At 36.0% G+C, this 12966-nt stretch overlaps 1 protein-coding gene across 5 annotated transcripts; it reads right to left on the bottom strand.

The window, feature by feature from the left end:
* Window positions 1-6071: 6071 nt before the first annotated feature.
* Window positions 6072-9660, bottom strand: LOC142633407 (F-box/kelch-repeat protein At3g06240-like). Of its 5 annotated transcripts, none has more exons than XR_012843901.1 (3): window positions 8347-9660; window positions 7292-7878; window positions 6072-7187 (listed from the first exon to the last, which is right to left on the bottom strand). XR_012843901.1 is itself a non-coding variant. In XM_075807642.1 (2 exons), exon 1 carries the CDS (start codon window positions 9578-9580, stop codon window positions 8360-8362), a length of 1221 nt encoding a protein of 406 aa, XP_075663757.1. In that variant the 5' UTR covers window positions 9581-9660; the 3' UTR covers window positions 6072-7878; window positions 8347-8359. The 5 variants fall into 5 exon arrangements, 2 of the variants coding, with proteins under 2 accessions (XP_075663757.1, XP_075663756.1); XR_012843902.1 differs by lacking the exon at window positions 7292-7878 and having other exon boundaries at window positions 6072-6448; window positions 6512-6678; XR_012843903.1 differs by lacking the exon at window positions 7292-7878 and having other exon boundaries at window positions 6072-6407; window positions 6512-6678.
* Window positions 9661-12966: the final 3306 nt, after the last annotated feature.

Below are 12966 nucleotides of genomic sequence, written 5' to 3'. Positions count from 1 at the left end.
AGCCAAGCTCGTCAATACAAGCTGCCACGTCACTCCTTAAATCCAAGGTCAAGGTGAAATGCCATGTCATAAATATTTTCTATCAATTATCAACATGGAGGGGAATATATAAATATAAATAAATAAATAACATGTAAAGGAATAATCTATATCTATATATACTATAAAATCAAAGCGTCTGACTTTTTTTCTGACTTCTTTAGAGCTTGCCACGTAGGATTTCAAGCTCTCACATCAAACTTATCATCAAACTCCCTCTCTTCTTCTTCACGCAATACTGCCTCCCTCCTTCTTCACACAATCTCATCTCCTTCTCAAACACACAAGTTCCTTCATGCCTCTCTCTACATACACGTTCCCCTGCCTCCATACCTTCATTTCAAGCTTTCTTCCCTCGTTCAAACCAATATCCTTTGTAAAGAAAGGCCTGCCCCATCTCCATGAATTGGTACCCTTCATTCAAAATCTGTATCCTCTCCAATTGAGTTTTTATTTCTTAATTATATTATTCTATTTAATAATATATGTTTGCAATCCAATTTGGCTATCTTATTCTATTCTTCTCTTTTTTCATCTATTATATATATATATATATATATATATATATATATATATATATATATATATATATATTGTAAGGTTGAATTTATTCAATCATATGTTGGCTTTATTCCGTACCAAATTTGTCGTATTTCAGCAATTAGATACTCTGTATTTAGGTGGGAATAATGTAAGGATTGTGTATGAGGGAGTGTGAAGAATTTAAGTGTGTGAGCATTCAAAATGATTCTCGCAACTAGATCTCGCGAGTGACTCGCAACTGATGACTCGCCAAAATACCACATGTGTGAAGCATGCAGGAATCTGAAGGGACACAACAGCTGGAGCACTATAAGACAAAAATGGACAGTCTGGCCTGGCAGTTAACCTGTGACTCAAACTCTCAACTCATCCCAATCACGAGTGAGTCGCCAGAATGCCCTGTTTTGCAGAAAAGTGACTTTTCACATTCCTCACATACCTTGCTATAAATACCCTTATTCCCACGAAAGGTAAAGAGCTCCCAAAGAGAATTTTGAGAAAGAAACCCTAAAGAAAACCAAGATTGACTCATTCGCAATCTTAGACTTTGATTCTCCAAATTTCTCTACTCTCACCCTCTCCATTGACATATCCTTGAGAGGTTTATTAGCCAAATCATTTTCTCACCATACCTATATCAGTGAGGAGGCAACTTGGTGCTTAGGAAGCAATTCGAAGATGACCAATTTATTTGGTTGATGCAATGGGCTTATTGCGAGATCTAAAAAACTAAAGAAGACACGGTTAGGCTTTACCTTGTTGGAGCAAGAAGCTTGGAGGCCTTAGGTGCATTAGGTAGATTGGGCTTGAAAGGTCTATTGCTATTTGTGTATCCCAACTTTATTATTTAGTGGATCATTTCACTACTTGGAGGGTGGCAGAAAGGTTTTTCACCGAGTTCTTCAGTTTCCTCTTTGATAACACGTGTCGGTGTTATCTTTGTGTTTGCATCTCTCTAACCCTTACTCTTACCTTTTAATTGTTGTTGTGTTGTGATTAATTATGGTTTAGAGTTGTTTATTTATTTGGATATTGCTTGTACTTATCATTTCGCACATCTATTTTTTGAGTATAAGTTTGTATTGGTTTATTTGAAATTGAGGGTTTAAACATTCACTAGTGTTTTATACACCAAGTGAACTTTCATATATATAGACTATCTTCCTGTTTGAGTTGATCAAAACTAAAACTCAGGGCTCAAGGTCTCAAAAAATACAAAGACTTCCATATGTTATTCAAAATCCAATTTTGTTTGACAAATTCACCAGCTTTCTTGCTTTGTCTCTTTGTAATTCTCTCTTTCTCATGTTTTTGCTAGTATAATGGTTGAGAAAATGATATAAGAATTGGTATCCTTTGTGAAAATAGGTTCACCCTAAGTGTTTGACAAAATGTCCCGGTGAAATTAGAATCAATGAAAATTAAAGGCTTGGTAAAAAATTTATGTCTGTTTTGTGAAAAGCCTCTATTGTTGTTTGGATTATTTTTTGTTTCTTTTCATGCCAACATGGTATGTGCTGTGACCAATGGAATTGAGAGAATTTAGTCGAATTCAAGGCGACGGCCCTCCAAAAAATTATTAGACGAGAAGAGAATAGTTTTTCATGGAATAATATTTACTGCCTCTTATTCTATAGCCATAACTTAAATACAACTATGATAAATTCATTTAAAGCTATTAAAGTTGTGTGTTTGAGACTTATTATGTTACAAGGTGAATATTTTATATCAATATCTATTTGTTAGCATATGTTTGAAAAGTTTAGGTTAAATGAGTAAGTGAACTATAATTTGTTATTTTTTGCTTTCCAAATTACGAGCAGTGATTTATCATGTTAAATTAGTACTGCTTTCTTCTTTTTTATAATAAAATAATAAAAAAACTTTTGAAAAAATCTGTTCTTCCATTGGACCTTTAAAGCTTTCAATTTGAAACTTTTGTTGTGAAAATGACTGTTAGTGAAGTTTGTTGCAAGTTCGAATTCAAGATTGAGGTCAATCCCCATGCCATGGTTAGATTTCTATATTGTATGTACTTTGCGTATAATTTAATGTTTATGATGCTTTGTTTACTCAACTATTTAGAGTAACGTTCATGTTAAAGACACATATAAGAATTTGGAAGCTCATTTTGAAGAATGCTAGCACTCTAGTAGATAAGTTCTCCATGGAAGTCACACAAGATCTATGTCAAATTGCATTGCCTCCAATAGCAGCATAATTAAATTTCAAGGAAACAACTGAGTTGCATTTGCTGCAAAGCTATAATTAGGTAGGATTTCTTACTATTTATGTGTTAGTATAGTTGCTACATTGAAAGAATTCAATGATATATGAAGATTTTGTTATTTCCAATAATTACAAGCTAATTGCTAATTAGTAAGCCTACAAGTTGCGTAAGGACTTATTTGAAAATACATGGTAATAGTGGAAGCTTCTTTTAGATAGAAACTAACTTGTAATCTCATGCATATGCATGGATACAATTAAAGATATACAATAAGATGCATAATATAATTCATATATATATATATATATAATTTAAATACTATTGATAATCATTTTTATATTTTTTTAACTCTTTAAAAAATTTTGTAAATATATTATTAGGTAAAAAATGTAAATTATCCTTCTTTTTTATTATTGTGAAGCACTTTTTTTTTTTACAATTCATTTATTCTAAACTCTTTGGTTTTTGTACTCAATAACTCACTTGAATGAATATTTATAATGTGGTCTCACATTTGATTCTAAAATTAAGAAATAAAGCTCTTTAAGAATAAATAATTTAAGACACATAGAGCAAAATTGGAACTCTTATTTAGAATTTTAATTTGAGTTTCTCTAAGCTTTATTTATTATTATATATATAGATTATGGGAAAAATTTACTAATAATAGAAATTTTTCTACTGTGATTGTTTAATGCAAATAGTTGGGATGGGTTTTAGGGCCAGGAAAGTTATGAGTTATGGACACAAACATGAGTTATGCAGGATTACATGTATTGGTAGAATTGGTGGTGTGTTTAAGTTTGGAGTAGGTGTGTATCATAGTTTTTACTAATTGAATTTGAGACTCTAACACTAACTTGGCATTTGTTTAGAGAAATTAAACAATTACATGAAAGATTATGTGTTTCTATATTTGCTTTTGTTTACTGTGTGCCTTAATATGCATACAGGTAGGATAATAAATTTGTGCAATCCTACTAGGCAAGAAGCAAAGGCAACCATGAAATTTCAAGGGGTGATTGGAGATGATAATTTAAATGGAAGTGTTAGCATGATGACATGACTTAACAATTCCTATTAAGAAAAATATTTATAGTTCCATTGTTTTTATTATAGTCACTGTTTTTAATGAATTTTTTTCTTTTTTGAATAATGTAACAAGTCAATCATATATCAATGATACATTCTCCATGACTAAGTGTATATATATATAGCTTTTCAATTAGCCCTTACATCGCGCGGATTAGCGACTAATTTTAGTTATGCCCTAGTAGTCTCCATGGGACAACCAATCAACTCTATCATCATTTTTTACTCAACAAAATATAAAGTTAAATAGAATATTACCTTCTTGTAATTTTTTTTTTTTTTTTTTTTTTGAGAATCACATTCTTGTAATTTAGTTGGTTTTAATTTACTCCCCTAAGAGTATTTGCATCAATCCGTCTAAAAATTGTTTTTTATTTTAGCATAACAACTTACTTACTAATTATACACAACCACTATTAAAAAAAATTCGTTTCAAATTATCTATTTCTAAACATTTTTTTAATAAAATATTTCACTTTTCATTTTTTTTTATTACTTTCTTCAACCTTCTCTCTCTCTCTCTCTCTCTCTCTCTCTCTCTCTAAAGCTACCACAACTTTAGAGCAAAGCATGTCTCACTGCCACAACCACAGACTGAAAGAGAGAAAAGAAGGGTCTGAGAAGAGAGAGGAGAAAGGGAGAAAGATAACGGGTTAAATGGTGTTAAGGTATTAAAGACTAAATTGATCACTTTTAAAAAGTCTTGGATTAGGTTAGCATTAGCTCAAACCTCAGAGTAGTTTATTGGAATTTACCCTTAATAATACATTGCCCAGATTATCCAAATATAACAACAGCAAAACATCAGAAGTGGATTCAATTCAACAGAAACAAAAAATCTTGAGCTTGCTCTTGAGAAGGTCTCCTTGCAATCATCAACTAGAGAAGCAAATTCACCAAGTGATTCAGATGGGCTATTCTATTATAAGGCAAACTGCAACCTTTGCATCTAGTTCAATTTCGATGGCATCTAGTTGAAGTTGGGAACAAAGAATCAACCTATCTCTAAGACCCCACAGCACTGCAATTATACTGGTAGCAATACATATGGCTCTAGAATAGCTTTTAATCCAATTTTTTTGGTTTTCCACAGGAGGAGCCATCAGAGTTTAGTTTAGTAGAAGGTGAATTCCAACACATGCTTTTTCCATTTCAGAGTGGAGGGCAGGGTTTTTGTTCTCATTTTTTTTAAGTGAGAATTTATTCCTTTGAATCGTGTCTGGACCACTATTATCATTATAAATATATATATATATATATATATATATTTTTTTTTTTGGCAAATTAACACTAATTAAAACTCAAATTGGGATAAATGAAAATTCTTGATAATAACCAAAAATAATAATAATAAAAGACAAAAATGTTAAGAGTACTACAAGTTAAATCATATAAAACTTTCAAGATTTTTTTTTTTTGTTTTTTTGAGAAATTACAAGCTGATGTAGCAATAAATGTAATTTGTAAGCTTCAATCACCTCATAAATGAATATTTGAGTTGTCTTTTCATGATTGCTAACGCATCAATTTGTAAGTTCAATTAGTAAAACTTGTAGTACTACTAAAATTTAAAAAATTAATAGTCTTTGAGAACACATATAATGCGCGCAACAAGGCTAGTTTATATGTATAGTTAGTACATGAACAAATCCAGGAGATAATATTTGGACTGTATAACACATCAACATTCCCTCAACGACTTTTCCCTTGAATTTTTATTTATTTTTTAAAAAAAAATTGCATATGATGAGGTAAAGAAAGCCATCTAATAAGTGAAGTGATCATCACCCCGTCACTGTCACTTGATCTCATTATAAATTGCAATTTTCAGAGCATTGCTGCAATGCACTCAAAGTTCATCAGCATTTAATTATTTAAAATTTTGGATTTTTAAAACGGGTTAAAGCTTCCGAACTAAATTTTATTTTTACAAATCAGGAAATGCAGTAACAGTTTGAGATTTCCTAGAATGTATGTTGTGAGAATCTGCAGTTGAACCCAAAACCATGATGAAACTAAGTTGAATATTCAGCCACCCTGAAAAACCAGGGAGAAACTTGTTTTCTCTTTCTTTTTTTCCTTCCCAGCAGAAGATAGTAATAAAGCATTCATAGTAAATTGACCATTTCATACACGATAGACTAAGACATTCTTTAGCTGCAATTAATTTAAAATAATCCCATGCTCCCAAGTACCATATAGAAGTTAACACTTAACAGAAGTCATGAGCATCACCAGCAAGGCAGCCACAATATCAAGATTGATCAAATTCCATATGAAAAAAAGCTAAACTATTAAGAACAGATAAATCAACAGTAAATGCTAATCATCCAAAAACACAATGGGATTGGCAACCTTCTAAATATGTTAATAGCTACCTACTTTACTTTCTTTGGCTTCTTACTATTTGACTGCTTTGCATCTTTTTCCTGGATGCCTTCTCTCCCTTAGCCTGTTTAGTGGTAGCTTTTTTGTTGTCTTCTTTCAAACTTCATCATCATCACTATTACCATCAGCAACACCACTAATATTATCATCACCACCCTGCACATCAACCACAAAATAAAACAAAAAATATAAAATGGGTCCTGTTTGAGAATGACATACCCTGACACCAGCATTGATAAAATTGAGCCCAAATAGTTCTCAATTTAGGGCCGAAATGGAAGACCAATTTGACAAAAATTGATCCAGTCTCTATGTGTTGTAGAATCACCCATAATCGCAGTAAGGTGGCGATCCTATGCTCTGGCACACGATCCCATCTCGACATCCTATAGCAATCCAAATCAATTTAGGAGTGTAGGATCCAGGATCACAATTTTGATAATCATGTACACAACTAGGGACTATACAATCAATTGAGCAAATTACATAAATCTATCATAAAGGCTGACTATGCAAAACTAACATCCAATCAAGCAAAGTTCTGAGGAAAAATAACTGAGATCAAACATGGTTTTCTCTATATCTTTGAAACTTCGGTTGGTCCTCTCCCTCCACAGACACTACATCAAGCAGTGCGTGGTATCCATCCACAAATGACCATTCTGGTGACGCCAAAAAAAACCTGGCCAACAAGCTAACAACTCCACCACAGTCCTCCAAATTAGCCCAACACCTTAGACACACCATAGACCACAATTTTGTAGCAATAGGACAGTGAAGTAATAAATGGTCAAATGATTCACCATTGCATTTACATATATAAAACCAATCCAAAAGCCACACACTCTTTCTCCGTAAATTGTCAATCATCAGAAATTTCCCCAATGCTGCAGTCCTAACAAAGAAAGCAACTTTGGAAGTTATCTTTGGTATCCATATGCTTTTCCAAGGAAAATATTGGTTGCTATTACAAAGTAAAACCAGATATTAACCACTTACTATAAATCTCTTTTTCTTATCTAGTCTCCAGCACAATTTATCTTCATCACTTCCATTTACAAATGCCCCATAGATCATATCCATGCAATTCGACAAAGATTCCCAAATCCCAATCCTGCACAACCTGCATGAAATTCATATCCTAATGCAGGACTCCATTAGTGAGTTTCATAAGATCTACCACACTTGCCCACTTGTCACAGCAAATCCTGAATAACTCAAGAAAGCACATAGCAAAAGGGTTTTCCTCACAGCATAGATCTTGCCAAAACTTTTCTCTAGAACTATCCCGTCTTATACTGGAGATAGCTTGATAGAGTAGGCCAACCCTTTCTAACATACTTCCATAAATCACCCCATGGGAACTGAACACTGAGTTGGAACACCATCCCCCCCACTCACAACCATACTTCACTTCTATCACTCTCTGCCATAATGCATCCCTCTCAAGCCCAAACCTCCACAGCCACTTCCCCAATAATAATTTATTAAAGCACCTCAAACCCCTAATAGCCTAACCACCAGAGGGAAGAGGGGCACAAACTGGAGCCCAATTAACTAGATGAAATTTGGTCTCATTCCCCAACCTGTCCAACAAGCCAACCAAAATCAACATGTTAACTACTATTTTCTCCTACTTATCCCAAAGCTTTTGAGGGGAAAAAATTACTAATAATAAGACAATGCCCCCCAGGCTTTTGAGATATCATCATCTCCTCTCTATGCCTGAAAAGCTGATAGTAATATGGCTGAAATAAGTGTAGACTTGACAACATTGGACCCGGACCCATTAAACATGTATGTTGAAACCGTGACACGCCGTGTTCTAGAATATGCACAACATTCTCACACATTTATTTTTTACAATAAAAGCCATATTCCCCAAAGGGATAATTTTTTGTTTTGTATATTTATTTTTCTACAACAAGAGGATTACTTTCAAGTCTATAACAAAGGGAGAGAAAACACAAGATAATAACGGATTCATTTACACAAATACAAAAATGACTTGTCAATATGAATTTTAAAAAAAATGAAGGCCAACTAGAACTTACTGGTTTTCCATGTTTACCCATCAAGTAAAACTAAGCTCTCCACAAAATTAGCAGTATAAATCACATCTGCACTTGATAGAACTGTAAGAGTTTCCGTTTTTGAACTCTGAGGGTCAAGAGAGACAATCCGGTCCCTCAAAGGGCTTGAACGCTTAATAAGAAGTTCACCATCAACAGTGCAGCCAAGCAAACTTTCACGTCCATCCATTGCCATTGGTACACAAATTCGAGTCCAAAACTCAAACACACCAAACTCCTTCATCACCCATATGAAGCAAGTACCACTCCGGCTATCAGCAAGACTGAAACCAATGAAAGCCAGTGATCCCTTTAGCACTGCAAGACATTCCGAATGTCTTTTGCGTAAACTGTTTTCAGGCAGCTTTATCTCATGAAATTTCTCATCATCAACATTAAAGGACAAAATGAATCTGCGGCTATCCTCCTCCTCGTTCCCCACAGCCTGCACCTCCACCTCCACCTCAGACCATAATACCTCAGAACATACTAAAGAGTGCAAAGCTCCATTGAAAAACAAACAGGGTGATGGATATACACAAGTAACAGATGTCCCATATGAATCCATAGGTATTTCAATCTTTCTCCACGAACCCCTACTCAACGAGTAAACCTGGGCCTCAGCAGGGCATCCTTCAAAGCTATCAAATCTGAGAATCTTCAAGTCATTGTTTTTGGAGTCAGAGGCAAGTCCAAGAGTGACATGAGTGAAATTAGCATCCAAAGAGCGGTCAAGCAAGGTATCAGCAGGAACCGTGTTTAACTTTCTAATGCTTGGGTTCCACAAATACATTTTGCAATTAGGAGAGGTCATATCATCAGCGAGACAAAGGGTGCCATTACAGAAGCCAACCATGTTGTTAAAACCACCAAAAGAAGAAGGGATTTCAAGTCTAGAAACGTCGGTCAAAGTGTGGTTGCTATTGTAAACATCCGTACACAATTCTTTTTTGGATTTAACTCTAAATGAACGGTGCTGTGTATATAGAAGATAACCAGTGTGGGCGTTGTTGTTATTGGACAGTGATATAGCTTGGTTGAGATTTGCGGTAATGAAATTGGGGTTGGTGATGATTGAGTGAAAAGATTTAGAAACGCACCTGAATCGGATTAAGGATTTCAATGGCAGCCCAATCAGGATGTCGTAGAGGATGTCGTCCGGGACAGGCTCCTGGGACAACGATATTTTCTTTTCCTTTTTCACAGATTTAGACATTATTGATCACAGAGTTGGGTTTCTGAATTCTCCTCTAGGTTTCGACTTGTGTACAAGTAAAAGACAATACAAGAAACTAAGAAAGCCAACCGTATGTTAACCCCTATATCGTACAAGTTTTTTTACAGAGTACCAAACTACAATTTATGTTTTTCAACAACTACAATTAAGTTTATAAATAAATAAAATTCAATTTAAATTTCAAAATGAGATTCAAATTTGGAATTTGAAGTATAAGAGCATCCGCAGCAGTGGAGCTAAATTGTTAGCAATTTAGCTCCACAAAAAGTTACTTTATTTATTTTACCTATTCACTTTACAAAACATCTTCTGACGATGATCTATTTTAAACTTTCAACACAATAAAATAACATAAACATCACAATAAAATAATATTTCTACTACAATTAAATAATACATCTCACAAAATAAAAAAACACCACAAACCGATCCACCACCACTGCCAGCCAACCAAGATCAACCGCCCACAACCATCCACTGCCAACCAACCACTACAAAAATTACAAAGAAACCCACACCAACAAACCCACACAAATTACAGAGAAAAACCACCACACCAACACAGCCACAGAAAAACCCACGAACAGGTCGGCGGTGAGACGGACTGGGCGAGATGGGTCGACGGCGTGGGACAGTGACGTGGGCGATGAGAATGAGGATCGGCGGCAAAATGGAGGACTGGGCGAGATGGGTCGGCGATGAAAGTCGACGATCCAGAACTTATCGGCGGCGAGGCTCGACGATCCAGACCTTATCGGCGGCGAGACTCGACGATCCAGACCTTATCGGTGGCGAAGCTCGACGATTCAGCAAGAATCGGCGGCGAAGTTCAACGATTCAGCAAGAATCGTCGAGCTTGAGAGAGTTGAGACGACGTCGGCGTGGGTCTCAGCTGATCGACGTGGGTCTCAGCTGACGTTGAAGACGGCGTCGGCGGCGGCGGCGGTGGCGGTGAGCTTCAGAGAGTGACCGTGAAGAGAAAGAGAAGGAGAGAGTTCCGGAGTGAATGAAGAGAAAAGAGAGGGTAGAGCTTCAGCAAATCTATTGTATTTTAATCCCCTGTCCGAATAAAAAACTATTTTTTTTTATAACTTTCAACTACAGTGCTCATGTATTGATACATGAGCACTGTAGCGCAAACCTAAAAATTTTTAACTTTGCCTCCACTGCTGCAGGAGGGTTTTTGTGGTTTGAGTGGAGCTAAAATAGCAATATAGCTATTTAGCTCCACTGCTGTGAATGCTCTAACGGATGGAAAAGTCTACACTTTATTTCCTTTCACAAACATAGTTTAATTTCAAAATGGATTTCAAATTTGGAATCAAGATCTAATGGAGGAAGGCTAGTCATAGAAACTTCAATTTTGACTAACAATTGATCCTCCTTATTTCTTATATTAAGATCACAAACACAACTTTATATTTTAATTGCTTATTTCCCCCCCCCCCTTTTTTTTCTTTGGTGTATTTATGATTTTTTGTTTCAACGCATTTATCTTCTTCTTTTTTTGTCAACTTTTTTTTATTTTTTAATTATAAAAAGGTAAGCGAAGTATTATTAAGAAATTAAGAAAAAATCAGATTGGAATACAGCATCCAAATCACTAGACAGTTCTTCTACCCAAACATGTGTTTGCAGTTGAAACTGCTCTCCTGGCTAAGTCATGAGCCAACCTATTACCTTCCTGTCTAGCATGCAAAAACTGGCACTATTGCAATGATGCTCTAATCTGTCTAGTCTCCTCGATCACCTGACCAAATAATGCATTACATCGACCTGAGGCAGCCAAAGCTTGAGCAACCCAAAGACAGTCTCCTTCAATGATCACATCAAATAGACCACTGCCCTTCTCGTTGCCAAGGCCTCTACCATTTCTATTGATTAGGGCAGGTGAACCTGCTGACTCAGAGCAACAATAATACACCCTTCATGATCCCAAAACACCACTTCGATCCCCATACAGTCCAAGCCTTCAAATAGAGCAGCATCCACATTGGCTTTGTAGCAGCCGAACAATGGAGGGTGCCAGCAAGCTCAAGGTCGACGACACACCATAGGCAAGTTCAGTTATGCACCTTGAGGAATTCCTAAACCAACTCTTTTGCTCGATCACCAATTTCATGAAGGTGCCAAGCGGACTGATGAACTTTCATACGATTACGTCTCTACCATAATCCCCAAGCAGTTGTAGCAAACAAAGCAATACAATAATTCGAACCTTCATTGAATAGAGCCTCCACAAGGTCGTAAAAAGACCGACAACGTTTCTAGATCAAGAATTGAAAACTTGGATCAAACCACCAAACAGACCAAGCCTTATCACATAACCAAAGGCAATGCAAGATAGTCTCCAAAAAATCATCACAGCGGTCACAAGTGTCATCCACTGGTACATGTCGCGCTTTCAAATTCTGCTTCATTAGGAGGGCATCCTTGACAGCACGAATAATTTTGGGAAGTATTTGGGGTTTCTCCTTAAACATAAAGGAGCAATGAGGGGGCAGTTTAATTTTGTGGCTGATCGGGTCATGAAGAAATTGGCTGGATGGAAGACCAAGTTTTTATCCTTTGTAGGAAGGGCGGTTTTGGTGAAGTCTGTGATGTCAGTTATTCCAAACCATATTATGCAAGGAGCTGTTTTACCAATTCATTTGTGCAATAAATTGGATAAAATAAATAGAGATTTTTTATGGGGGTCAACCAATGAGAAGCGAAGAATGCATCTAGTTGGATGGGAAAAATTTATAAGACCCAAGGAAGAAGGCGGTCTGGGGATTCAGTCTGCCAAAGCCAAGAATTTAGCTCTATTGGCCAAACTGAATTGGCGTATATACCATGAAAAGGAGGCTTTATGGGTAAGGGTGCTGTTAACTAAGTATTGTTCTAATTTCAGAAACAGATCCAAAAACCCTAATAGCCTTCCTTCTTCTCCTAATTGGAATGCTATCAAGGTTGGCTTCCCTTATTTCTCTAAAGGAATATGGTGGAGGATTGGGAATAGCTCCAAGAAGAGTGTTTGGATGGACAATTGGATCTGTGGGCAGCCCTTAAGGGAGCTTATTGAGGGGCCTTTAACAAGGGAGGATATGCAGCTGACCATTGCTGATTTTTGGACTAACAATGATTAGAGGTGGGAGAGTTTATCCTTTGCCTTGCCTCCTTGCATCAAGGAGAAAATTTGAGCAATCCCAATTCAAGAGTTTGGTATTGGAGAGGATGTTTTATTGTGGAAATTTACGAAGGATGGCGATTTTTCCACTAACTCAGCTTACCTTAGTATTAAGGCTGAAGTGGGAGTGGAAAACACATTCAAGGGTGCTTGGATTTGGAAGTTGGATACTATTCCTAAGATCATGAGTTATCTC

Source organism: Castanea sativa, chromosome 5, assembly GCF_040712315.1.
Source record: "Castanea sativa cultivar Marrone di Chiusa Pesio chromosome 5, ASM4071231v1".
Taxonomy (NCBI): domain Eukaryota; kingdom Viridiplantae; phylum Streptophyta; class Magnoliopsida; order Fagales; family Fagaceae; genus Castanea; species Castanea sativa.
This window is presented reverse-complemented; position numbering and strand designations above follow the sequence as displayed.